This window comes from Bombus affinis, chromosome 11 (genome assembly GCF_024516045.1).
Source record: "Bombus affinis isolate iyBomAffi1 chromosome 11, iyBomAffi1.2, whole genome shotgun sequence".
Classification (NCBI taxonomy): Eukaryota; Metazoa; Arthropoda; class Insecta; order Hymenoptera; family Apidae; genus Bombus; species Bombus affinis.
The window spans coordinates 2,885,567-2,911,155 of NC_066354.1; the positions used below are offsets into that span (position 1 = coordinate 2,885,567).

The 25,589-nt window shown below is 30.4% G+C and overlaps 6 protein-coding genes and 1 long non-coding RNA gene across 21 annotated transcripts; 4 read left to right on the forward strand and 3 right to left on the reverse strand.

The window, feature by feature from the left end:
- The first annotated feature begins 20 nt into the window (after positions 1–20).
- On the forward strand, positions 21–1,516 carry LOC126922120 (uncharacterized). 2 transcript variants are annotated; one of them, XM_050734396.1, is made up of 4 exons: positions 21–135; positions 565–927; positions 998–1,116; positions 1,276–1,516. In XM_050734396.1, the coding sequence occupies exons 2-4, from the start codon at positions 924–926 to the stop codon at positions 1,486–1,488; spliced, it is 336 nt and encodes a 111-aa protein (XP_050590353.1). In that variant the 5' UTR covers positions 21–135; positions 565–923; the 3' UTR covers positions 1,489–1,516. The 2 variants fall into 2 exon arrangements, with proteins under 2 accessions (XP_050590353.1, XP_050590352.1); XM_050734395.1 differs by having other exon boundaries at positions 98–245.
- Positions 1,505–7,336, reverse strand: LOC126922089 (MATH and LRR domain-containing protein PFE0570w-like). 9 transcript variants are annotated; one of them, XM_050734314.1, is made up of 8 exons: positions 6,552–7,336; positions 5,972–6,035; positions 5,824–5,872; positions 4,866–5,198; positions 4,664–4,794; positions 4,327–4,576; positions 4,149–4,264; positions 1,505–4,039 (listed from the first exon to the last, which is right to left on the reverse strand). In XM_050734314.1, the coding sequence occupies exons 6-8, from the start codon at positions 4,470–4,472 to the stop codon at positions 1,722–1,724; spliced, it is 2,580 nt and encodes an 859-aa protein (XP_050590271.1). In that variant the 5' UTR covers positions 4,473–4,576; positions 4,664–4,794; positions 4,866–5,198; positions 5,824–5,872; positions 5,972–6,035; positions 6,552–7,336; the 3' UTR covers positions 1,505–1,721. The 9 variants fall into 9 exon arrangements, with proteins under 9 accessions (XP_050590271.1, XP_050590270.1, XP_050590279.1 ...); XM_050734313.1 differs by lacking the exon at positions 5,824–5,872; XM_050734322.1 differs by lacking the exons at positions 5,824–5,872; positions 6,552–7,336 and having other exon boundaries at positions 1,505–3,199; positions 3,644–4,039; positions 5,972–6,109.
- LOC126922127 (uncharacterized) lies at positions 6,021–6,515 on the forward strand. Its single transcript, XR_007712658.1, has 2 exons — positions 6,021–6,159; positions 6,252–6,515. It is a non-coding gene; the product is annotated as an uncharacterized LOC126922127 (long non-coding RNA).
- Positions 7,337–11,869: 4,533 nt separating the features above from the next.
- LOC126922090 (translation elongation factor 2) lies at positions 11,870–17,748 on the forward strand. Of its 2 annotated transcripts, none has more exons than XM_050734323.1 (14): positions 11,870–12,035; positions 12,924–13,138; positions 13,213–13,406; positions 13,705–13,913; positions 14,002–14,235; positions 14,309–14,422; positions 14,627–14,773; positions 14,971–15,211; positions 15,402–15,569; positions 15,753–16,042; positions 16,117–16,326; positions 16,393–16,575; positions 16,659–16,916; positions 17,153–17,748. In XM_050734323.1, the coding sequence occupies exons 1-14, from the start codon at positions 12,033–12,035 to the stop codon at positions 17,219–17,221; spliced, it is 2,535 nt and encodes an 844-aa protein (XP_050590280.1). In that variant the 5' UTR covers positions 11,870–12,032; the 3' UTR covers positions 17,222–17,748. The 2 variants fall into 2 exon arrangements, with proteins under 2 accessions (XP_050590280.1, XP_050590281.1); XM_050734324.1 differs by lacking the exon at positions 11,870–12,035 and adding an exon at positions 12,640–12,657.
- A 183-nt stretch (positions 17,749–17,931) lies between these two features.
- Positions 17,932–20,764, reverse strand: LOC126922107 (protein PRRC1-B-like). Of its 3 annotated transcripts, none has more exons than XM_050734375.1 (5): positions 20,464–20,764; positions 19,621–20,052; positions 18,848–18,950; positions 18,413–18,770; positions 17,932–18,343 (listed from the first exon to the last, which is right to left on the reverse strand). In XM_050734375.1, the coding sequence occupies exons 1-5, from the start codon at positions 20,552–20,554 to the stop codon at positions 18,230–18,232; spliced, it is 1,098 nt and encodes a 365-aa protein (XP_050590332.1). In that variant the 5' UTR covers positions 20,555–20,764; the 3' UTR covers positions 17,932–18,229. The 3 variants fall into 3 exon arrangements, with proteins under 3 accessions (XP_050590332.1, XP_050590331.1, XP_050590328.1); XM_050734374.1 differs by having other exon boundaries at positions 19,633–20,100; positions 20,464–20,748; XM_050734371.1 differs by having other exon boundaries at positions 19,621–20,100; positions 20,464–20,738.
- A 730-nt stretch (positions 20,765–21,494) lies between these two features.
- Positions 21,495–21,833, reverse strand: LOC126922122 (dolichyl-diphosphooligosaccharide--protein glycosyltransferase subunit 4). Its single transcript, XM_050734399.1, has one exon. The coding sequence runs from the start codon at positions 21,831–21,833 to the stop codon at positions 21,729–21,731; it is 105 nt and encodes a 34-aa protein (XP_050590356.1). The 3' UTR covers positions 21,495–21,728.
- Positions 21,834–22,247: 414 nt separating this feature from the next.
- On the forward strand, positions 22,248–25,566 carry LOC126922106 (nucleoporin SEH1). Of its 3 annotated transcripts, none has more exons than XM_050734369.1 (7): positions 22,248–22,318; positions 22,820–23,033; positions 23,116–23,272; positions 23,335–23,596; positions 23,673–23,903; positions 23,976–24,263; positions 25,164–25,566. In XM_050734369.1, exons 2-7 carry the CDS (start codon positions 22,923–22,925, stop codon positions 25,339–25,341), a joined length of 1,227 nt encoding a protein of 408 aa, XP_050590326.1. In that variant the 5' UTR covers positions 22,248–22,318; positions 22,820–22,922; the 3' UTR covers positions 25,342–25,566. The 3 variants fall into 3 exon arrangements, with proteins under 3 accessions (XP_050590326.1, XP_050590325.1, XP_050590327.1); XM_050734368.1 differs by lacking the exon at positions 22,248–22,318 and adding an exon at positions 22,353–22,655; XM_050734370.1 differs by lacking the exons at positions 22,248–22,318; positions 25,164–25,566 and adding an exon at positions 22,356–22,655 and having other exon boundaries at positions 23,976–24,570.
- Positions 25,567–25,589: the final 23 nt, after the last annotated feature.

The window sequence follows — 25,589 nt, forward strand, 5'->3', positions numbered from 1 at the left end:
ACTTTTACGTTTTACGTGTTTCTTGCCACTGCAAATAACGGCATTCGCAATTTTAATGGCGGTGTGTACCCCAAATTATGTATCTTTGCCAATGTCAGCAAAAGTTGGATCAAATAAATGCCACGCGGACGGAAGGTGGTGATGTTAACAATTTCCGTTAACCAGAAAATTTTATTTATACTGACAACTCAGCAAAATTTTAAATAGTTATTTATATCTCTTACTTATCTTCAATTGATTAAATGGTCAACCTTTGATTTGAATATTTTCTTATGAACTAATTTTAACTTTCGAATGACACATTAATTACAATTTTAATTATTAATTATTCGAATGAATTATATTTATATCATTGATAATATTGTATCAATAACTATTATATATTAAAAAAAGTATATAGTATTTGACTCTTTTACAACAAACAGTAGCATTTTTATTCACATCTAAGTGGAGACGTTTATATCTTTCTTATAGTACAATGAATTTCTCTAACATATAATACTTATAATAATTCATTAAAATTATTATATATGTTAAAATGATATTAAATAAATGTTTATCTAGGTTAGATCAAAACAAGATTGATGTCATTTTAAAAGAAAGGAAACATGAACATTAGATCAAGTATAAGTATTTCATTCAGGTGACCTTTTATATATTAAAAAGTATCATATAAATAAAACTATTATTATGTAAAAAAGAGTTATAAATTGAGAACGGAGTAAATTGATTTAAACATTTCCGTTTAAATTTCTTGTAATATTATTTGCTACCTGATGGCGCTGAAGATATTAATACAGACAAGTTCGTTTACTATCGCTCATAATTATTTTTAAATTAATACTAGAGAGGAAATTTTCTCTCTGTTAATACAAAATAACATCATTTTTAATTGTGATACTACAGTCTAAACGTTATCAATAATGAGTAAGTGCAAGAAACTTGAACAAGGTTAAAACAAGCAAGAATTGTTTATCTCCTTATCTTTATCTTTTAGACAACATCGAAGAACAGTGCGAAGACGCACTTTTTGAATTATGTGATGCTCGAGAACGGTATCCATCACGATGTGCCGACGAACTTCAAAAATCTATCAAATTAAAAAATGAGATAAATGTAATAAATATTTATAATGGATTCTGTTTCTTAAATATATCTATATAATGAATTTATTTGTTATATTTATTTTTTTTTTACTTGAAATAATGACTTAAGTTTTACGTGCTTTAAAATTAAAAAAAATTATTGCAATTGTAAACACATTATATTTTGCAGATGCTGAAGGTGTTTAAAAAATCAACTACAACAAACGAACCATTTATTTTGAGTCAAAATTTGAATCTTGATTTTAATAAAAATGAAATGTGCTTTGACCATTTAGATTTTAATTTACAAGATGTTGTAAACAAGTTGAATAATTTAAAAGCTGTCATGGATCAAATTGAACGAGAAAAGACATGTTGGGTCAACAAGTTATTGGAAAGCTGAAATAAATCATTCTAGATAGTGTCATATATATTTATTTGCAATTTAGTCATTGAATAAAATACATGTACAAAAAATTCTATATTTATTACTACTAAATGCATAAATTAAGTGATAGATAAATATGAAAGTTTTATGTTCTAAATATAACAGTACTAAATCTATAAATTAACTTGTTGATAAATATGAAAATTTAACATATTTCTACTGTTGAAGATTAATTTTTTATTATTAAACTATGAATATTTATTTACACTTATACGTGTTACAACAACCTTGGCTCCTCTTGTAATATCTTGAAAAAATTTGGCCATTTGTATATGCATTTCACCATTGTTAGCATAATTCAACGATTTTCTTCTTGATCTAAGGCGTTTTTGATTTGTTAGAGCTTTTTCTTTCTGCAAATGTGAAAACTGTTTGTAAAATTCTTGTGTAACATCTTTTATTTTATTCGATGACAATCTTGTTTTGTCAATATAATTATTCTGGTTTTGTGATTTCTCTTCTTTTAACTCCATGATATTCTTGGAACTGTCGGAACATTTTTCTTCCGTTTTTAATATTGAGGATGATATGCTTTCATTATATGTTTTTCTACTATCTTGCACAAATTTTTCATGATCTTTTGATGATGTCTCTGTATGACTATTTAAAATTTGATTTTTTAATTGTGTACTGGAAATACTACTTGCGTTTTGACTTGGTTGTGTCTCGTGAATCTCAATATTACCTTTGTTTATTTTAGTTTTATCATTTAAGGAATTATGTTTTATTGATAATTTATTTTTAAGTATTTTCTGTAAGGGCAAAGGTATTTCATTTAGACTAATAATTTGATTTGAGATAATTACTGGAACATTTGATTTGTACTTGTTTGTATCATTAAATTTAGATTCACATACTGCATTATTATGCAATTTTTGTGCTTTACTTATATGAGAATCAATAGATACTGAATTTGAACAATCACTTTTTGTGTATCTTTTGGGATGTAAATTATTATTAAAAGAAGATTTGAGTTTATTCTTATCTATTTCAAATTTGATTGACTCTTCATTATTAACGTCATCTATTAATAAATCTTTATTTGGTATAAAGTTTAATTTATCTTTAGACTTATCTGCTTTAAGAGATAATGTAGATAATTTAAATATTTCATTTTGTAATGCTTCTGGTATTATATCTTCTTCTTCTTCTTCATACTTCAAATTTTTACATTTTATAAATTTCGCATCCTCTTCATCTTTAGAATTATCATATATTTCGGAATAGCGACGTTTATTTGTAATATCTAAGTTATCATTATTCGAATAACTAGTACTAGCTGAAATAGAATTATTAAAAGGATACCATTGCATGTGTTTTAACTCAATTGTACTATTTTGTTCTTTAATTTTATTATTTGTTAAAGGATATTTTACATTGTTAAATAAGTGTTTTCTCATAGACTGAGTCCTTAAAGTAGGTTTCTGACTAACTATATTTTGATATTTATCTCCAGGTTCATTTCCTTTTGGTAATTCAAGCATTGTTATTAAGTTTTCCAAGCCAAGTAAACTAGAATTTCGTAAACACTTTTCACCTTCCTTTGTTTCAATTTTTTCAGAATTTTCCAATACTTCATCAACCTCCAACTTAGTTTTTTGTTCTATAACTGCTACAGTATCTTGGTCCTGACGAATTGTAAACATTAATCCTTCCATTACTAAATCTGTAATATCAGAGGATCGTGGTACATTATCTAATACATAGTTCTTTTTCTTAGGACAAGATAAATCTTGTATTTTGGTAATATCTGAATGTGCTTCTATATGGTTTGTAATATCTTTTGCATTTAATTCTAACATATTCTGCTTTTTAGCTTCTATTTCTTTTTCTATCAAGTACTGATATGGCAAATTAACAGAATCTGTATTTATATCATCAACAACGCTACTATCATTTAACATTTTACTATTATTTGATACAGAATTATTTTTGTCTTTTCCAATATTACAGTTATTGATTTTTATTTTATCATCCGATAATTGATGTTTAATATTACTATCTTCTAAACAGTTAACATTACTTTCTTTCATTTTATCATTTAGTTTTATACTATGTTTAGGTGACATATTTAAATGTTTACAGAATTTATTTGTATCTTCACTGTTACCTGTTTGTTTTACTGTTTCTTCATTTAATAACTTTTTTAAATTAGTATTTCCTATATTATTATTTGCTTGAATGTTTTTATTTTCACATCCTAAAATTTCTTGCATATTACTACATTGCGCGTCTGTCTTTGAAGAATCATCTTTAGAAGAATGCTTTAAACATTTTTTACTTTCTTTCTCATTTTTATTTTCACATTCATATGTATCATTTGAATTTTCATTCTGATAGATTAAAGAACGATCAGAAGAAATTATATTTTCTGAATTCTGTTCTATTCTTAAAGAATCAATGGGCGTTATAGTTAATATAAATGCACAAGAAAATGCTACAACCGATCGTTCTCTAAACTTCATTAATGCAAACATTTTATCTTGTCTAGTCCATGGTGTATGTTCTATGTATTATGAATTATAGTTAAGAAAATTTTAATAATAAGCTCAAAAAATTTAATATTATTGACAAGTTAAAAATTATATTTATTTTGTACATAGAGAAAAGGATACCAAAAGTAACTAAAAGATGGCTTGTACCAAATTGTTGTTTCTGGGAAGGTGGATTTTTGATAATCTTTCTAATAACTTTCATTAATTCTTTTCCATAATTAAATTGTTTTATATTTCTGCAAATATACAAATTAGAAATCTATTTTCTTACTAATGCTTTAGTATTAGCAATATTTACCTATTTGTGCGGTGATACCTAAAAATAAATTTGTATATGTTGGTCTTATGACACAACCAGTATGAGCCAGGTACTGTTAAAGTTAGATTTTCCTCTTTTTGGGTCCAATCAATCCAGCTAGTTTTTCGTAAATATATTCCAGGCATTTTCTTTCAGGTATTAAGTTTTGAAATAAGGGAACTAATTTTATTGAATCTTTTCCACCAAGTGAATCTCTTATTATAATTGTAAGATAATACAATACTTTTTGCTGAAACAACATATATTCATTTATTTAAATAACATATATTTTTATAAATTATTTTACTATATCATATTATGAATTTTTAATACCAACTCCTGTTATAACTTCATTAATAAATATATCCACCACTATATCCCAGGGAATAAATTCACATGAACTAGGACCGTGAAATATTCTTTTTCCTTCAGTATATATACCAACAAATTCTACCACTGTTAGTGTATCTGTAAATAAAATATTGGAATTAACATGATGAAAATTAAGAGTTTATAGTAATTATAATTAGTTAACAGACCTTTATTTACAGAAGCAACAAAACAGATGAGTTGTAGTATCAATACTAATGCACATGCAAGAAAGGGTATGAAGATATTAAATGCCTTCCATAAAACTACTGTTACAAATAACAAAAGGAGAGTTTTATTCACATTCAACTGTATGTTCTTATATAAAACAAATTTCATAACATTTCTAGCCTTTGTACTTTTATCAATGAGCTTTAATTTACTTCCATTTACAGTTCGAAAAAACATTTCAGTTGAAGACGCATCTTTAGGGAATATGGGCGACATTAATGAGAATTTGTTGTTTTATTATCAATACCAGAAACTTGATCGACGAACTTTTTCTAGATAAAAGAAAGAATATTTAAATTATAATACCTCATAAACATTAAGTACATACTAATAAAAATTCTTCATGATAAAAACATTACAATATAAGCGTAGGTCTGTACTAAAAGTGATAGAAATATAAAACTTAGTACTTTATGTTTATAAATAAAAATTATATACATATAATAACTAATACAAATTTATCTACATAACCTCTATATAAGAATATGTTAAAATATATTTTATTAAATCTTATACACACTTAATTGAGATAATGAAAGGAAAAAATTAAAATCTTTATTATAATTAAGAAACAACTGCTATGTAAATGAACTTATGCTTGATTAAAGTCAAAACTGACAGTTAGAAATAAACAGTTGGGAAGTTAATACAATATATAATGTAGATTTTATTTTTACAAACACATTTATGTACATAAATTTAATTTTATATTTTACTTTTAAGAAAAAAAAATAGCAATAGAAATATTCAAAACCCTGATTGGTAAGTAACAAAATATAGCAAATGTATTATACAAATATAATCAATTATATATGTAGTTAGTGGAAATTCATCTAGTTAAAACTTAAGAATATATATATATACATTAGAAATCAGTAGTAAAAGTCAGTAACTTACATAAGATAGATTGGATTAATACTCTCTTACGGAAATATTTATTCTCATTCTACGAAAGAATTTATTACAAAAGGAAAATTTTCTTTTTTGACATTCAAATGACAAGCAATTTTCTTTGAATATATACATGTACACATGTTGTACTTACGCATATAGTAGCAGAGATGAGTCGGGAGGTCACCGATGCAATTCATGCAATGTTAAAAAGTCACCTAAAAAATGTGCACTAAGAATAAGAGCAACGGCCGAACTATACACACATTTCTGCTCCACTGTTCTTGGTGGGAGAAACGTGCGTATATACGACAGGAGGCGCGGCGTAGAAACTAGTGATGGGTAAGGCCGAAAAAACATAAAAATTGTTTAAAAGTTTAACTGAAGACTACAAATAAATTGTTTTCTTTTTTATTGATTACAAAAATATTAAGATACAACGTCGTAGAGCAGGAGACGTTGCGATGCCAGATATTATTGAGGTTATGAATGTTTAGTAAATTAATGATTAAGGAATGACCGAGTCCCTGTTATGTTCCAAAATGATGAAGAATATCGATAAGACTTCGAAAGTGTGTGAAAAACAGAGAAATGATTATGGCTCTCGATTTTCTTTTTCAAGATGCAAAATGCATCGAGAAGCGAATGGAAAAATATTTCTTCTTATCTAACGAAAATATAATTCTTTGCCCTTCGTATATATTTATTGCGTATCACCTTAAAGCAATACATACCTATCTATTTTGAACATATGTTTACATACACGGTGGCGTAACTGGAGTCTTCCTAGTGCAAAGGGTTGATTCTTGCTCGAAACTTCTGTATCTAAATTGTGTTTTCATGGCGTAGAATATCGATGTTTTATTGGTATTGTAAAATAGCTTTAATAGAAAATCATAAGACACACCGATAATGAAGGATAAGTATTGAATTAGTACAATATATTAAAGGAAACTAAGGTTGCTCTTAAGGAAGAAACGCGAAAGAGATGTTACGACTGTTTATATGCGACTGTTATTATATTTCATGATTTCAATATTTATATGTCGGGTTATCGGGTTATCGTTAGGATTTCGGGCGTGAAATAATTAATAAGTATAACAAAAGCTATTGACAATGTTCCTGGGCTCAATTACGAATCCATGGCCAACGGGTAAACTCTTTGTACAATGGAATACATTTTGTAGCACGCAGACACGTTAACTCCGACGCTGGGATACTTTCCGACTCACTCCAAGTCGATGACAGAAAACTCTCCAAGGAGATTGCAAAATAAAAGACAGATACAGTCACATATGTCAAATACATGTCGATCGGGAATATCAACAAATTCCCAAGCGCCGTAACTAGGCAGTCCCGCGTAAACCAACATTGCTCCTGATCGAGACTCGATTGTTTATACAGCGTGTCCCTCAACATCGGTACCTCCTCTGTAAGACATTTCGTTCATCCCGTGACCGTGGCTACGTTCGGCGACCAGTTATGTCACCTCGAGCCCAAGTATTGGGGAATCTTCCTAAAGAAAGGCCTGATGTCCCTACATCTCCGACATATAAATATTATATTAGACACGAGTTCTACTACACGATATAACTTAATGCTGTCTAAAAATGATGAGAAATGACGAAGCAAACTATCGTTTTGCCTTTTCAATGACTGTAAAACACTTTTTGCTAGTCTAACCACCGTTAAGAACAAATAATGTCTTTTGAATTTATGGAAATTAACTTAACTTTCTAACTTTCTGCTCCACCGTCAACATATTCTCTTACAACAATTCTACGCACCAATTAACTAATTAGATAACAAAATTTTATTACCATAGATATACCAAAGTATAGTCCTAACTAACTACGATATAACTAAAATTACTCACTGAACGCAAAAAAGATAATGCTTTCCAACTATAGAATTAGACATTATGAATACTAATTCAATGGATGAAATAATTTTCAGTTTGAATACCCATTTACGTAACTAAGTATTTACAAAAATACAAATTCCCATAAAAAAACTGCAGTCCATCCATACATATAACAGGTATCACAGAACGCGGTAAGATTGCGACTTAAAAGAGAGAAGACTAATGGAGAGAAGACTAATGGAGAGAAGACTAATCGTAAGCTGTTCTTACTAAACCAAGTCCGTTCTATGACTCCCGTGCAACCTGAAACTGCAATAAACATTACATTATTGTTGCCATACTATACGACAAATACTTAGAAAATTCAACATCCCTTCCCAACCACCCTAAATTTTCCACCTCTCAGATCCAACGTAACCATCATCCTCGAGTCATCCAAAAGTCAGGCTTCTACATAATAAAGGTTCCAGGCAAAAATGCTTGCTGTTAATTTTCACCCCATGGGACATAATTGAGTTCTCTCGCGCCTCCCAACCTCGAAGGGACTCTTTCACGAAGGTAGATAAGGGACGACGAAGAAGCGTAAGCTCGTCTCTGTCCTTCTAATGGATTCACGGTTCCGCGGATGAGTATACGAGAGGATGGATCGTGGTCACGGAAGGACGAGCAGCCCGCGAGGAGGCTGGAAGAGGTGGTAGGAAAAGGAACAGAGAGGGGTAAAGGGACTCTCACGTTACCTTCGGTGCGGCCAGGTGTCGGGTTACCTCCGACCTCATCTTCCTCCGTGCCTCCGCGAGTTTGCTACTATCGACATCGGCCGTCTGTACGTCTGTCCTTACGTACGTCTACCATCCGTTCTGTCACCTTAGTTTCGTACATGTCCCGCTTTTTCGTCGCCCTCGATCGCCCCTCTACACGCTGCATCCGTTATATATCGTAGATATACGTGTACACGTCGTGGACCAGGGGGTGAATATCGTCGCGAAGTAACGAGACATTGTGGTCGTGCATCTTTCTTTGTCCTCCTTTTGCTTTTGTCTTTTTGTGTTTCTTTCGTTTTTTCCCTTCTTTTTGAGGAAGATGGTGGTAGGAGACAGAAGTTGGCGAAGTCGTAAAGGTTTGAGAGGGTTGTGAGAGCATGGAGTTTGAGGTTGGATTTCTTGGTAGCGAGAATGAAAGTTGAGGAAGGTTTTGGTTTGGACAGGACGCGCTGTACCAGTTTGAAGTTGTGGAACGGAGGTTGGTTCGTGGGTAGTACGGATGAACGAAGAGGGAGCTTGATTTGTTAATTACTATGATAGTTAGCGATATTTCTTTGGTTGCGAGTACGGAGGGTTGTTTGTTTCGAAATATACAAATTTAAAGATCGTGCAGCGTAGGTTAGCTCACGGAGGTTCGCAAACGATTGGGTTAAAAGGAGAAGTTCTATTATCGTTCGCAGTGGTGATCAATGATAGTGCTTCTTCGATGGTAAGAATGGAAGTTGAGGAAGCTTTTGTTGTGGTAAAGTTTGGCGTGGAAGTTTGAAACGAGTGTAGAACGATTTGTGGGTAGTTTGGTTGAGAAGGAAGGAAGTTTGATTTATTATTTTCTGTGGTGTTATCATTAATTACTATTATTAATGACGATACTTCTATGGTAGGAAGAATAGAGATTGTATATCACGAATCATGAATTAATTATAATCTGTTACGAGAATAAAAACTAAAGAAAGCTTCCACTTAAGCATCTGAAAGATCGATATAAAAATTCCAAGATATTAAAATATGATTCCTGTTTATTAAATTTCATAAACATCTGGTTGCAACTTAAGAAATATCGTGATGGATAAAAACAGCGAAATTTTTACTTCCATCCAGTGGGGTAATTAAAACTTTTGTATACGGAGAAACACTTAATTAAGAGGAGAAGCGTTTCGGGAAAGAAAAATAGAAAACTTGAAGATATTCCAGCGTTGTTCCAATAGTTTACTTCGTGCGAGTAAGCGTATTTCTATACACAGGAAGCGAAGAAGAAACGGAACAGATATGAAGTATCGATGAAATGATTCTTGACTTATCGACCGATGGTCCATCGGCCCCTTGTAATTACTTCGGTGGATAATTAAAACGGTCGTTCTTTAAGCCTGTTCTTTTATCTTATACAGATTTTATCTTATACAGATAGTTCGGTAATAAATAATAAGGGAAAATAATATCGACAAAATGTGAACGCGTGGGTGTGCCATTTTTAAGTTACATAACGTAGGTACTTAAGCAATATTTTATATAAAATGTTGCTATTATCTGGTGTAATTGGTAAATTACTATTTTTAAATAGTAGAAATTTCCAAATATTCTAGTAGTATAGAATAGTGATAATTATCTTTATTGTAATCTTATATTCTGAAATCCCATTTTCATTGAAGCCCATAATTCCAATTGGAAGGAAAAATACTCTAATATAAAAAAACACGCATGAGAAATCGCCTATTTCCATTTGTCATAGTACAATTTTCGTCAGAAAATCTGCTCGTCATCGACAAGTTTCCGAAAAACCTATTACCATGGCCATCTCCTCTGGCCACGTGTTGATTCACGTGCACAACGAGAAAGACGTAGCGACTCCGCCGTATGTTTTTATACACGATACCGAATCGGAGGCTGACGAAGGGCTGTACACGCGGTGGGGATGTTAACAGGGTGTTGCGTAACGAGATCATAGCACCAAGAGGGTAGATCTTGCGAGAGCCTATCTTCTTGTTGCTTCCGATTCGCTTTAATTCCTAGTTTGTGAAGCACACTGGCTCGCGTTTCTCCATGTTTGATGAAAACGATAGAAAAATGCCATCTAAAATATAACTCGAATTTACCGATTTCAAAAGATTGCTGTCATCTATTCTCCAAAGTATAAACTATGATTCCAACTGATGTCGAAAGGTTTCTGTAATCTAAGATATCTTTATAAGTTTCCTAATTGCAGACTTTCTTGATAATTCCAAGCTACTTCAATTTCGATTTCCAAAAATTTGTCCAACCTAACTTCCAACTTTCAGTCATGAGCTCCGTTGACAATTCTATCCAAAAATTCTATCCAATAATTCCAAGCTACCAATTTCAATATTTATATTTCCCCTATCGATCGTCCAAATTATCTTTCCCATATTTCACTCAAAATATTATACCAATGGATTTGTTAAATGTATGCAGTGTAAAAAATTAGTAGATTTACGACTATAACTTTATTTCTATAATAATTTTATCAATATTTGATTAAGTGCAATTGGGATGTTTTTATTAATTAATGAAGTTGTAATAAGCGATTTTCTAATTATTTTGAAGTGCCAATAAAAATGTGTTTTCGTTGTTTGAAAAATAGTAATGATTTAATACATCGTAAAAAACAAATGCACACGTATATTGAAGAATAATTAACATTGATTTTATTATTTATGTTTTTCTTTTTTCATTTAAAGCATTACATTTCGATAGACTACACATAAATTTTATATATAGTTTTTAAATCCATATAAGTATCTAATGACATGAAAATATAGATAAAGCAAAAAAGTTAATAATAGAAATACGGTGTATTTATTCTTTATAAGAGTGGAACACCATATTATGTAATATATACGATGTAATGTACACTAAACCGAAATTAATGTTTCTAAGAGTAATCATTTTACAAGAAAACGCACAATCGTTACTATTTTCTTAATATGTACGTAATTATGTCTTTTGTACACTTGTCTATGTCTAATATAATAGATTATATAATTTTTATTGTTGAACCAATGCAATATTTTATATGAATATTTCATCTAAGATAGAATAAGAAAATAATATTCAATGATAAACGTATTCATATCTAAGCGATGTTTTTTTTGTAACCTTTGAATTGTTTTCTTTCTTTTTCTGCCTGTCCTTCTCTCTTCATACAAACATTTTACTAACACTAAATGAAACAATTTTAATTTAATAATCTTTACAACAAATGAAGAAAAAAATATAAATTAGAAGAACATTCGTTTCATTATCAATCTTTTTTTTGTTTCAATTTTAATTTAAATTATTAGATGGCAGCACTAAGCACAACAATAGCTGTTATACTACTACAGATTAACGGATTGCATTTTAAACTCTCCTACAATCGGTTGTAACCTGCGCGCGCAAATTAAGCCACGTGGTAGGGATTACAAAATTCCAATTGGCCCTGTGCATAACACGAAATACGCGTGACAAGGAACGCCCTCTATCGTGTACGAAACGTTCGTTCCTTTCACAGAACTTCTGTTCTTTCCTAGGGAGTCCGCCATTGTTGGTGCACGTATATTTCTGTTAAGGCCAACGGAAATCGGACTACATCCAAAATGGTAAGTATAATCTTTCCAAAGTAAAACGAACTTGTAAATCTGTACGATGTGTGGAGTGCAGAGGTATGAATATTTTTGAAGACCGAGTGTCACCTGGGTTCAGAAAAATTGAAAACTGGCGGATTACTTGGGATTGCGCAACTCCCTTTGAAGATAAATTTTGAGGCTCGCGATGGATATGCCAAGATTAAAATCTCTGAAGGTTCAGCAAAAATTCTGGCGAAATATTCCTGAAAAATTTTCCGACACAATGCTTCGAAGTTACCCTATGTTCGAAGTTCAAATATGTTTCGTCTCTTGTTCAAGAGACAACGTGTCATGGAGTTTTGTAGTCTCTTGTTACAAATCGCAGCATGCTCTCGAAACATCGTGAGTCTTCAAGAAAATGTTCTCGATGGTTCTTGGTGAATTGGGAACTTTGCGGGAACAATCTAAACGAGCATCATTGCACAAAAAAACACGTCGAATACCTTGCAGACTGTATATAGAAAACGAAGAAGTTGTGACACTTTAGGGTCAAGCTCTAACAAAAAAAAAGTATTCATACAGGAATATAATTCTCTCTATTCTAAATAATATTGATCATATTTGTTAAGATTTATGAAGCTTTGATTTCAATATGGTCAGTATGAAAATCATTTTATCTTTTCCTTTATCTGAGATAAAATTGTTTTTCAAACTTTATATTCCATATTTTAGGAAAATATTGAGAACATATTAAGAAAATAATATATTTGATAACATAAAATTAAAAAATGATTTGTAGAATGTCATTTTAGATTAAGAAAATTTTAATCAATATGTTGTAATCAGTTTCATCAACTTTAATTAGTTATAATCATGTTAAACCTATATATTTAGCATTAAAAAGTTTTTTATTTGTTACAGGTGAACTTCACGGTAGATGAGATACGTGCTATGATGGACAAAAAGAAAAACATCAGAAATATGTCTGTCATTGCGCATGTTGATCATGGAAAGTCAACTTTGACTGACTCCCTTGTGTCTAAGGCCGGTATTATTGCTGGTGCTAAAGCTGGTGAAACCAGATTTACAGATACTCGCAAGGATGAACAGGAACGATGTATTACTATTAAATCCACGTAAGTTTAATCTGTTTAATCTTATCAGTTGATGTTTTTAACTGCCTACCTACAAGTAATATTTTTAATTGCAGAGCTATTTCTATGTTCTTTGCACTTGAAGAGAAAGACTTAGTTTTCATTACAAATCCTGATCAACGTGACAAGGATGAAAAAGGTTTCTTGATTAACCTTATTGATTCACCTGGCCATGTTGATTTCTCCAGTGAAGTAACTGCTGCTCTTCGAGTAACTGATGGAGCTCTTGTGGTTGTTGATTGTGTATCTGGTACGTACTTTAAATGATGTAATTTGAATTAAACTAATATCCCTTCCAGCACAAAAAGCGTTACTCTGTAGTATATCAGTTGGTTAAACTGACTGATGCACATGGACAGTGTTGATGGTGCATCAATGGAAGAAGATTAAAATGATAGCAACTGTGTTTAAACGCTGTTGGTGGACCTCTATCCTTATGTCCGAGACTAACATGCTACGACACAATTGCTACAATTTTATTTTAAAGAATTTTGTTTTCTTTTTATATTTTCATTTCGTGAAAATCAATTTTTTTATACTTTGTCAAGGTGTATGTGTGCAAACGGAAACTGTACTTCGTCAAGCTATTGCTGAACGTATAAAGCCAGTGTTGTTCATGAACAAAATGGACAGAGCACTTTTAGAACTTCAGCTTGATAGTGAAGATCTTTATCAAACTTTCCAGCGTATTGTTGAAAACGTTAACGTTATTATTGCAACATATTCGGACGATGATGGTCCTATGGGTGAAGTTAGAGTAAGTAAATGAATTAATTTTATTTCTATGTAACATTGTTTCTTACTTTTATATTAATATTCTTATTAATTATGTTTTTTGCAAATAGGTAGATCCTAGTAAAGGTTCAGTCGGTTTTGGTTCTGGTCTTCATGGTTGGGCGTTTACATTAAAACAATTTTCTGAAATGTATGCTGAGAAATTTAAAATTGACGTTGTAAAACTTATGAATAGATTATGGGGAGAATCTTTCTTTAACCCCAAAACTAAGAAGTGGAGCAAGCAGAAGGAAACAGACAATAAACGATCCTTTTGCATGTACGTCTTAGATCCAATTTATAAGGTATGTTAATTATTAACTACTTATGATAAATAAATATTAATTTTTTTTACTAATAACAATACAAAATTAACAGGTATTTGATAGTATAATGAATTACAAAAAAGATGAAGCAGACAACCTGCTGCAAAAATTAGGAATTGTTTTAAAACCGGAAGATAAAGATAAGGATGGCAAAGCTCTTCTTAAGGTAACTTTTTCTATATAAAACTATCATTTTAATTCATTTCAATGTTTTGGAAATATTTATGATGACTTCTAAAAAAAAACTTTTCTGACATCTCTACAGAATTTCTTTGACCGATAATATTTTATTCTGATAATACTTTAGTTTTAATTAATTAATCAATAAATATCATGAGTGATTATATATCAGTATAATAATCCGTTTTAGGTTGTCATGAGAACATGGTTACCAGCTGGAGAAGCCTTGCTTCAGATGATTGCTATTCATTTACCATCCCCTGTTACCGCGCAGAAATATCGTATGGAAATGTTGTATGAAGGTCCGCTTGATGACGAGGCTGCAATTGGTATTAAGGTATGTATAAATAATATAATCTTAAGATAAAAAATATTAATTAGTTTTACTATATATGATGAAATCTCACAGACCTGTTCTGACTTATATATGGTAGATATGAGTAGTAACTGATTGATATATGTATAATTCAATTTTTAATTCAGCTTTAAAGTGAACTTGTTGATTTTATATCCAATTGAAATCTTATTTTACAGAACTGCGATCCGAATGGACCACTCATGATGTATGTTTCAAAAATGGTACCGACCTCCGACAAAGGTCGTTTCTATGCTTTCGGTCGTGTATTCTCTGGAAAAGTAAGCACTGGAATGAAAGCACGTATTATGGGACCTAATTTCCAACCGGGTAAAAAAGAAGATCTTTATGAGAAAGCTATCCAGCGTACAATTTTGATGATGGGACGTTACGTTGAGGCGATTGAAGATGTGCCTTCTGGTCAGTAAATCCTTCATTTGGTTCCAAATCTTCTCAAGTAATAGTACTATGATGATTGTTTTCATCTACCTGTTCTGACCTTTTCTGAATGACAATAGAACGGCCAACTGAGGCTTAAATTGATAATATTAAAATGTTATTTCGTATAAAAAATGTAATTACAACAGATTATTTTTATCATTCAAAATAGGTAATATTTGTGGACTTGTTGGCGTTGATCAATTCTTAGTGAAGACTGGTACCATTACCACGTTTAAGGATGCACACAATATGAAAGTTATGAAATTTTCGGTTTCACCTGTCGTCCGTGTTGCTGTTGAACCTAAAAATCCAGCAGATTTACCTAAATTAGTTGAAGGTATATTTATTTATTGATTTAATATAATTTGTTATAATTTAATGTCTAAATAAGGATGAAACCTTACTTTGAGCATTGGGTTATGATAAACCGTGATTTTAATTGAAAATCTGAAAGTGATCGTCATCTAAATTTCATTTAATAAAAGTGTTAATATTTTTTAACAAAATAATTCGTATTCAGGTCTTAAACGTTTGGCGAAATCAGATCCTATGGTACAATGTATTATTGAAGAATCAGGAGAGCACATTATTGCTGGTGCTGGAGAACTGCACCTTGAAATTTGTTTAAAGGACTTGGAAGAAGATCATGCTTGTATACCCATTAAGAAATCGGATCCTGTTGTTTCTTACAGAGAAACAATTTCGGAACAATCGAATCAGATGTGTCTTTCAAAATCACCTAATAAGCATAATCGGTTATTCATGATGGCGTGTCCTATGCCTGATGGTCTCGCTGAAGATATCGATAGTGTATGTTTCCATTCTATAAAAATTTATAATTAATATTCTTGTTTTGTTTCTATTTAATGTTTATAATCTTATAGGGTGAAGTTAATCCAAGGGATGACTTCAAAGTACGTGCTCGTTATTTGAACGAAAAGTATGACTACGATGTTAGCGAAGCTAGGAAGATTTGGTGCTTTGGACCTGATGGAACTGGACCCAACATTCTTGTAGATTGTACGAAAGGAGTACAGTATCTTAACGAAATTAAGGATTCTGTTGTAGCTGGATTCCAATGGGCTACGAAAGAGGTATAATATCATAGATTAATGAAAAAGATATTCAGAAGTAATTTTTTATTTATAATTATTTCACAGGGTGTTCTTTCGGAAGAAAACTTGAGAGGTGTGCGTTTCAACATTCACGATGTGACGTTACATGCTGACGCTATTCATAGAGGTGGTGGTCAAATTATTCCTACCACAAGACGTTGCCTTTATGCTTGTCTTCTCACTGCCTCTCCTCGACTTATGGAACCAGTTTACTTATGCGAAATTCAGGTAAATTTAGTTTTATAATTTACTGAAGATTTTATAACTAGTATGTTAAATTTTTGTATTCTAATGTAATAAAATTGTCATAGTGCCCTGAAACAGCTGTCGGTGGTATCTATGGTGTGCTTAACCGAAGAAGAGGTCACGTATTCGAAGAACAACAGGTTGCTGGTACACCTATGTTTGTAGTTAAAGCATATCTTCCAGTTAATGAGTCCTTTGGTTTTACTGCCGACTTGCGTTCTAACACCGGCGGACAAGCTTTCCCTCAATGTGTATTCGATCATTGGCAGATCTTGCCCGGTGATCCAATGGAACCTAATTCTAGACCTTATCAAGTTGTGCAGGTAATTTATCTGTTCTGAAATTTTTATAACTACCCACGGTCATAACTGATGGTAATGAGTAAATATCAATACATTGCCATTTTTAATCTCGTGGAAAAGAAACTGTTTTTTTGTTTTGGTATTCTAGTGACATATTCAAGTATACCTGAATAGGGAAACATACAAATTTATATCTTCCTTTTGTGAGATGTGATACATTTGACTACTATTAAGTGTAATAATTCTTGTTCTTACAGGAAACACGTAAAAGAAAAGGATTGAAGGAAGGTCTCCCAGATTTGAATGCATACCTTGATAAATTGTAACCATAGATTCGCGCACCATATTTAAATATCTATTTAAATATTGTAATTCAATTAATATTGCTCGGACCGTATACAATCTACATCGGTTTATTATGAACTTTATTTTGCGCAAAGAAACATGAGAAATACATGATTATAAATATGAAAAAAAAACAATAAATTGTAATTATAATGGAAAGTACGCATGTTGGCGCAAGGAGAAATATTTTATACATTTATTTAATTAAGCATGCCACACGTTATCAAGATCCCGGTGGCTTTCTGTTTTTAGCATATCAGCATCAGATAAGAATTCAATTGTTATTTTTATTGTGGTGGTAACTTATTGCCAGTTTCATATAACAAATGAAAACAAAAGATTGTAATTTTTTACATTGCTTTTTTACCACAATTAGTTTTAATTTTTTGTTGATATTTTCAAACGATTGGACGAATTTCGAAGTTATTGATAACAAAAAATCTACAACAGCAATGTATTCATTGAAACGAAATGCATCAAGAAATTAAAAATGAAATTACGAGAGGAAGTGTTTTTATTATCTTTGTTAAAAATACCCAACCATTCCAAAATCTGATAGAATTAAGACAAGTAAAAAAAAAGTTATGTTCAAATTATGTATAAATTATGATTTTATTTTAATAAAATATACTATAGTGTCAATACATCTAATATTAATAATTCATATGTGATGAAATAATCACATTCAACATACCAAACCTATTTTTTTGATATATTTCGACTTCATTCCATTAATTTTTTGTACATATTACCACATATAATTAAAATACATTTCCTTAATTTATAAATACTAATTTAATAAGTATATCACGTTAATTGAATTGGATCTTTGTTTCAACAATGTGATGTAATGTTAGCTACTCGTAAAAAATAAGAATCTAAGAAATAAATTTTGATAATTGATTCAAGTTACTCTATAAATTATTATAGTTGCATTTACAAAAACGCAATTCATTGATAAATTGCATTGATGTATTTTTCATAAAAATTTAGATGGGATTAATTGTGTTTTTGTAGATGCCAGCTAGTGATTGAGCTGCTAAAAGTATAATGTCTCTTCTGGAAATCCCTGTAAGTGCATGATGCCATTCATTGTGAGAAACCTTCAAAGATATATTACTTTTTTAGAATTGTAATTATACAATTACCGTGCTTACTTTCTTTATACCAACCTGTAAACTGTTTGCCATTAAACTACCAACAGTAACTGATAATCCAGACCATTTAAGAGGATAATCTTCAGGTGTGGCTTCTTGTGCCATTGTTACTATTTGACTTGGCACTGGAGTCATTTGAGTGAACGTTTGCAAATTCACATTACGTTTCGGATCATTAAGAAGTATCACCCCTAAATCATACCATTTATCTTCACCAACTTCTAACAGAAAATTTTCTACTGCAATTATAGGTATATCTTTTGGAAGAGTCGGAATATTTCGAGCAGAATTAATTCTTTCTTCTGCTCCTTTCACACCCGCAGCAAAACCAACTGGTTGAGCAGCCACAGCTGAACTTTCCACTGATATACCACTACAAAATAATCAACACTTTTAATGAAAATATAGCAGTATAGAATTAAATGAATACAATTCATGATTATTACTCACGTTACTGTTGCCTTCCCAAAAACTGTTTGGAAAGCCTGACGAACAGAACTTATTTTAACATCTTTGTCTGATGCAACTACAATCTCCATATCACCACCAGAATCTGAAAAGTATATTTTCCACAGAGCCTGCATATATGTTTGTAAATGAACTAACATGTTGCACAGTCACGATGTTGCTATTTACATTCACATATTAATAGTGTGAAATATATATATTGTTCCTCAAATTTTAATTGCCATTTTATTAAAACATGATGAAATAGAATGTACTTCTTTGTATTATTACAAGTTATTTTCAACAATTACTTCTTCACAACACTGTGCATAGGTATATGTTAATGAAAACTTTACTTATAAAATTACTTTAATTACTATTTTTAATTATCACTTTATTTGTAATACAAATTATACAATCACTCTATTTTATGTGTGATTTGGAACACTATTTCACATATACAAATGTTATAATTTCAGTTACTTAATAAATGAAGAATAAGGAGGAAAAATATTTTGTAAATGACAGATAAACAGCACACAGCACAGTTCACTAAATTAAGTTTGGTTTTTAGATCATCCAAAAATAACACAGTACATATATATGTTCCTTTCAGATATGATGCAATAATATAATCTAATAGATACAGTGACATACATTTAGATATGAAATTGACAAAACACTCAAGCCAGGAGAAATAATCAAGAAATTTACAAAATAGAAAAGGATTAAATTGCTTTTACTTGCATGTCAGGATTAGTAGCTTTCTTACTTACAAATGAACTCACGCATCTGAGGATCTAATGTTGTGATCATAGTATTAACACTGTTCTTTGCTTTTTCTGCAACTTTGCTTAATACATTACTATTTACTACTGTTTCTTTAACCCATGACAGTAGACCACCTCCAACCATTCCTGAATCTTGGACTATATTTTCTGATGGCACTGTAGTTTGTACATTTTGTATGGACGGAGTAACAATAGGAGTTGTAATTACTTGATGTGTTTCTTGCTGTAATGGTTTAGATTGAATAACAGTATTTAACATTGATTTATTAGGTTCCTGTTCATGAAGTTTCTTTTGTGAAGATGATTCTAAATTATTAGGCCTTTCTGATAACATTGTTCCAGGGTTTGAAATAAAAATAGGCAATGCACTAGGTGGTGGTACATTTGATAACAAATTTCCTGTAGATGTTGATACACCTAATGGCATTAATAAAGATGTTGATGAAGACAAACTGCTAAAAGAATCTGGAAATTACATTATTTATATAAATGACACATTGTCCTAATACATTAGTGTATCTGAATAAATAAAAAAAACCTTCATCAAGTAATAAGTTATTTTTGTCCTATTTACCAAATAAAATTTATTGTTCGTTTAAATAATATATCGTAGAATGTTTTGACATAAGATACATAATTACATTCATTTTATGTTATAATATTTTTATGTTTGTTATATTTCTCAAGAATTAATTTTTTATAATTTTCTTCTAAAATCTTTTGCACTATACGGAAAACTAGCAGCCAATTAGAGTGAACATAAATCTTTTTACTTGCGAAGGAATTTGACAGATACGCAGGTGTTTATGTTTTGCCTTTCATTCATACCTGTTTTTACGATTTCTCCAGATGTAGACGATTCATCTGTTCTTCTTTCGACAAATTCGAATGTGGATTCTCCATTGGAATCGTCAGTCATTGTTGATTAACTTTTCTAAATTTACACGTTAAATGTCCAAAACTATATTGTGAATTTTCTATACGCAGCTATGTATGCAAAAGACATAATATGTACATGGATTGACTATGTACAATTATGAGCTGCAAACTGAAAGCTACAAGTGACCAACTTCATTATCTTGAAACAGTCTGAAGATAGGAACTAGTCACATGTATACATATTCACATATATTCCTATATCTTATACCTATTTACTGTATTTGAGTAAATGAAAATTTTATTTAGTTAGAAGTTACGGTTTAATTTCGGTTTAGGGAATATAAAATTATTGACATTTTTTGTTATTTGATAGTTTTCGTCGCGTAGGATCTAAAAGTCTTAACTTTAGAAATCAAGCGGTTCAAGAGTTATCCATACGTAAAATTGAGTATTTTTAGTGTATTTTATAGGTTAGCATGACACTATATTACTTCTATCCATCATCTGATTAATCCGTACTATGGATACAGATGAGTGTTGAACTGACTTTCGCCGAATATTAGCTTATACAAACGTAACGGCGGCAGAAGAATAGAATATAACGTAAACCTACCCAAATCTAATCCAATACTCATGACTCATGATTCAAAATCCCGCCACAAATGCACCCACGTTCATTTGTATACATACAGCGACTCCAATCATTGGACCAATCATGCATAGAAGCCAACATGGCGTCAAAGTAACGCATACGCTAAAATACACTAAAAGCACTTGATTTTATATGCACATAATTCTTGAACCACTGGAGTCCTAAAATTAAGATTTGCATTTTTGGATTCCATGTGTCGAAAACTATCATAATGTATAAAAGAGGTCAATAATTTTATGTTCTCTAAACCGAAGTACAGCTAAAGTTATACATTCATGATAAAAAAAGAAAAAATATATTATCATAGTTACTGATTATATTACACATATTTTACTGATTATATACCCATTAATGTTTATTTTACAATTGGTATATGTTTTACATGCTATTTATGCAAGGAATGAAGAAAGTAAAAATTTTTTATTTTATAAACAATATATTTACCAACATGATATTTACTTTAAGTAACCATTATGTATTAAAAACAATACATAATGTATCAATATATGCATTAGTGTTTGATGAAGCGGATTAAGGTTATGTTCAGCAACATATTACTCCTTTACTTCGAATAATTAGCATATACGTAGTGAAAGAGAAATACTAAGCAAAATAATGTTGCTCCAAGAATGTTGCAGAATACAGCCAACTGTACATCTGTGATCATCTGAAAGGTTATGTGATTAACTCTTACCTACTTTATATCTTTGATTTAATGAGAAAAATGTTTAAAATTAAATAAAAAAATATACTTAAAGGACAAATTAATCAAAAAGGACATAATTACCTTGAAAAATTATTTTATAATATACAGTTCAATATATTTAAATTACATACGTGGTTTGACACGTTATACTCTACAACTCGACGATTATGTGTCACAGAGTTGTAATCATGAATCTCTTTACCTGTAACAGAATTTTCCGGAAGACATGCTTGTCGATATCTATGAGATAAAAATATAAAATAACAAAATATTATAAAATATATGGTATTCTATGTCGTGTTTGAAAAATGAATTGATAAATACATATTAGTAGTATGTATTATATTTTATATATATCTTAAATTAATATTACCAGATATTACTAGTGAGAGCTAAATATAACTAGCAACATAATACCAAAAAGGAAATCTCCTCTTTGATAATACGTGAGCGCGCGATTATTCTAATTTTTTCTAGAATATATTTACAATTATTATGATATGTTGTTATGTTTCATTAGCGCAGCAAATATATTTAGTCAATTTTTAAGTATTTTTAAATACATTAACAATATACACGTCAAAAGACAATATGTTGATTCACTATACTAGTGACAATGTGCTTTTATGCAACGGTTCATTGAAATTCATTCAAATAATATACCGAAAATGCAAAGCTTAAAAAATAAGAGAAAAGTTTTTCGATTGATTTAGCATTAATCATACTATTACAAAAATTTTAAATGTATTTTTTCTTTATGTGCTTAAAGTAATTGTAAAGAATGTTAGTAATATTACTTGTATTGTACAGTATTTTCCCTCCTTTCTAATACAAACATGCTAAATAAATATTGTAAAAAAATTAGTGAATTGGAATTATGATGTTTATAAAATATTGAATTATAGAATTTAGTTTTCCGATATTTTGACAGTGGACTCTTTTTATAGGAAAGTTTTCCAAGTTTTTACCTCCTAACCTCTACGTGTATCGATGCACGCATAAATATTTACTGGATATTATTTTATTCTGTAATACTAAAACGTATCAAAAATGTTCGAAGCGCACAGTATTAATGCGGAACATAAAGACTTGATTCATGATATTGCTTATGATTTTTATGGACAACGAATGGCAACATGTTCTAGTGATCAATATGTGAAAGTGAGATTTATACTCTTGTCGTTTGTATTTATACACAGTAACATTATCATAGTCATATATGAGGATTATGAAATTTGTATAGGTCTGGGATGAAGACGAACATGGAAATTGGCATTTATCCGCATCTTGGAAAGCACACAGTGGGTCTGTGTGGAAAGTAACATGGGCTCATCCAGAGTTTGGTCAAGTTCTAGCAACATGCTCTTTTGATAGGACAGCTGCTGTATGGGAAGAGATAGGTAGAACTATTATTTTTGTGATTAACTAATAAACATAAAACTATGTTATTAATTTTACTTAGTTGGAGAAGGATCAGGACCAGGAGAACGTGGCATGAGACATTGGGTTAGGAGAACAAACTTAGTAGATTCTAGAAAGTCTGTTACAGATGTGAAATTTGCACCTAAAACTTTAGGACTTTTGTTAGCTACGTGTAGTGAAGACGGTGTAATTAGGATATATGAAGCACCTGATGTTATGAATTTAAGTCAATGGACTCTACAACATGATATTAGTTGTAAACTTCAGTGCAGTTGTCTTTCATGGAATCCATCTCTCTCAAGGTAGAATAAATACTACTGAATTCCTATAATATGTGTTATAGATATAGGTGTCAAATATTCCATTATTTCACATTAGGTTACATCATCCAATGATAGCAGTTGGAAGTGATGATCCAAATCCATCATCCGAGGGAAAAGTTTTTATATATGAATATTCTGAAAGTAGTAGAAGATGGACAAAAACTCAAACATTAAATATTATAGATCCTATTCATGATATAGCATTTGCTCCAAATTTAGGTAGAAGTTTTCACACATTAGCTATTGCATCAAAAGATGTGCAAATAATTATATTAAAACCTATGGTGTGAGTATAAGTTTTAAAATTCGTACAAACATGAAGTGTATAAGAAACTACATGAAGATGTTATTAATATAGGGATAATGCACAAAGTGGTTCATCACGTTTTGAAATTAATGTGGCAGCACAGTTCTCTGATCATGATTTTACTGTATGGCGAGTGTGTTGGAACATTATGGGAACTATTCTAGCAAGTTCAGGAGATGATGGTTGCGTTCGATTATGGAAAGATAATTATATTAATAATTGGAAATGTGTTGCTGTGTTGAAAGGTGATGGCACCTCTGCTCAAAGTGCTGAAACTTCTACAGTGGCAACACCACCCAATCATTCAACAGGAATACAACAAACATCTTCTACAACAAGGTACTACAAATTGGGTTCCATCAGTCATCCAAACCAAGTGCCTTGGCATTAGAGAAAATGATTTATTTTTTAACATACTTAGTCGTTTCATGTTTATTATTTCGTACAATGTGCACACATTTTGTGAGAAATAGTGAATTTGTATTTCTATCATGAGAATTACCTTTATTTTTTTAACAAAATTATACATCTTTTATTTTTAGTAGTTAAATAGATTACTATTAATTATAATTTCATAGCACCGTACATTACCCTACTGATTTAGTAATTTGTATCTTTTTGTTGAATAAAATAAGTATAAAGTGTATGTTCCACTAGAAACATTTATAATAAATCCTATCTTATATATAATAACTATTAAAATAACTTTATTGTCTATTCATATCCATTTGAAACAAATTGCTACTTCAAAAAGAGCGATACCTTGCTATTTGGAATTAGTAAGGAATATATCGTTAAAGAGATTATTAATTGAGAGTATTTTATATCTTGTAATATAACAAAATTCATTAAATGATAAATTTTAGGTGTGTTAATCTCATATATATAGTTTTTCTCAGCATTAAAATTATTGTAAATATTGAATTATTATATATGTACACTTTGAAAAATATTTTACAAAAGGCATATATTTTATTCAATTTGTAACGTATTTTTTTCATTAATAAATGCTGAATATATATTACAATACACCTTTTTATTTTTACCTACCTTAAAGTATCGAATAATTCTCAATGGAAAATAATTGTTGATAATAACTCCTTTACGTTTTTGGTAATAGTAGATTACCTTACAGTAAGTTTTTTACTGTTATTTTAATCAAGATTTATGTTCTGTTTGTAGTATATTTTAATTATATATTGATGACTAATGTTTAAATAAATTTTATTTCGCTTTCAGAGCAGTAACTATAGCAACTGTCACTACAGAGAAGCCTACAGTTACAGTTATGTGCAGCAATAAATGGCAGGCACCTGTTATAAAAGGTCGTTTTAGTAAATCTGTTTGGTTGGGAAATCCTAGTGAACCAACACCACCTCCACCTCCAATCTTAGAGTATCCAAAGGCAAAAAAGTAACACAGCTATTCAATTTTTGGTAACATTAAAAAATGCGAAGACAAATGACTTTATATTCTTATGTTGAATGATTTAAAAAATTAATTCAAAGAATATGATACACTACCTTTTATGCATTTGAGAATAATATTTTTATTTTAAGGAGAGTTCATAAAACTAAGACATTTCCAGACATGTATTTACCGTCATTATAATGATATGGTAATAAATAGCAATAGTTAATTATGCGCTAGTATTACTGTTATGAA

Excerpts from the sequence above, each read along its gene's own strand:
- LOC126922090 (XM_050734323.1), top strand. Across the intron at positions 14,236-14,308 it reads TCTTAGATCCAATTTATAAG|GTATTTGATAGTATAATGAA; the intron begins GTATGTTAATTA and ends CAAAATTAACAG. Across the intron at positions 14,774-14,970 it reads AGGCTGCAATTGGTATTAAG|AACTGCGATCCGAATGGACC; the intron begins GTATGTATAAAT and ends CTTATTTTACAG.
- LOC126922107 (XM_050734371.1), bottom strand. The coding sequence starts at position 20,554 with ATGACTGACGATTCCAATGGAGAATCCACATTCGAATTTGTCGAAAGA. Across the intron at positions 18,771-18,847 it reads TTTGGGAAGGCAACAGTAAC|TGGTATATCAGTGGAAAGTT; the intron begins GTGAGTAATAAT and ends ATTATTTTGTAG. Across the intron at positions 18,344-18,412 it reads TAATGGCAAACAGTTTACAG|GTTTCTCACAATGAATGGCA; the intron begins GTTGGTATAAAG and ends ATATCTTTGAAG.
- LOC126922120 (XM_050734396.1), top strand. Across the intron at positions 1,117-1,275 it reads AATTAAAAAATGAGATAAAT|ATGCTGAAGGTGTTTAAAAA; the intron begins GTAATAAATATT and ends TATATTTTGCAG.
- LOC126922106 (XM_050734369.1), top strand. The coding sequence starts at position 22,923 with ATGTTCGAAGCGCACAGTATTAATGCGGAACATAAAGACTTGATTCAT. Across the intron at positions 23,597-23,672 it reads TGGAATCCATCTCTCTCAAG|GTTACATCATCCAATGATAG; the intron begins GTAGAATAAATA and ends ATTTCACATTAG. Across the intron at positions 24,264-25,163 it reads CAAACATCTTCTACAACAAG|AGCAGTAACTATAGCAACTG; the intron begins GTACTACAAATT and ends TTTCGCTTTCAG.
- LOC126922089 (XM_050734320.1), bottom strand. The coding sequence starts at position 4,472 with ATGCCTGGAATATATTTACGAAAAACTAGCTGGATTGATTGGACCCAA. Across the intron at positions 4,265-4,326 it reads AGGTATCACCGCACAAATAG|AAATATAAAACAATTTAATT; the intron begins GTAAATATTGCT and ends GTATATTTGCAG. Across the intron at positions 4,040-4,148 it reads CCATCTTTTAGTTACTTTTG|AACATACACCATGGACTAGA; the intron begins GTATCCTTTTCT and ends CATAATACATAG.
- LOC126922122 (XM_050734399.1), bottom strand. The coding sequence starts at position 21,833 with ATGATCACAGATGTACAGTTGGCTGTATTCTGCAACATTCTTGGAGCA.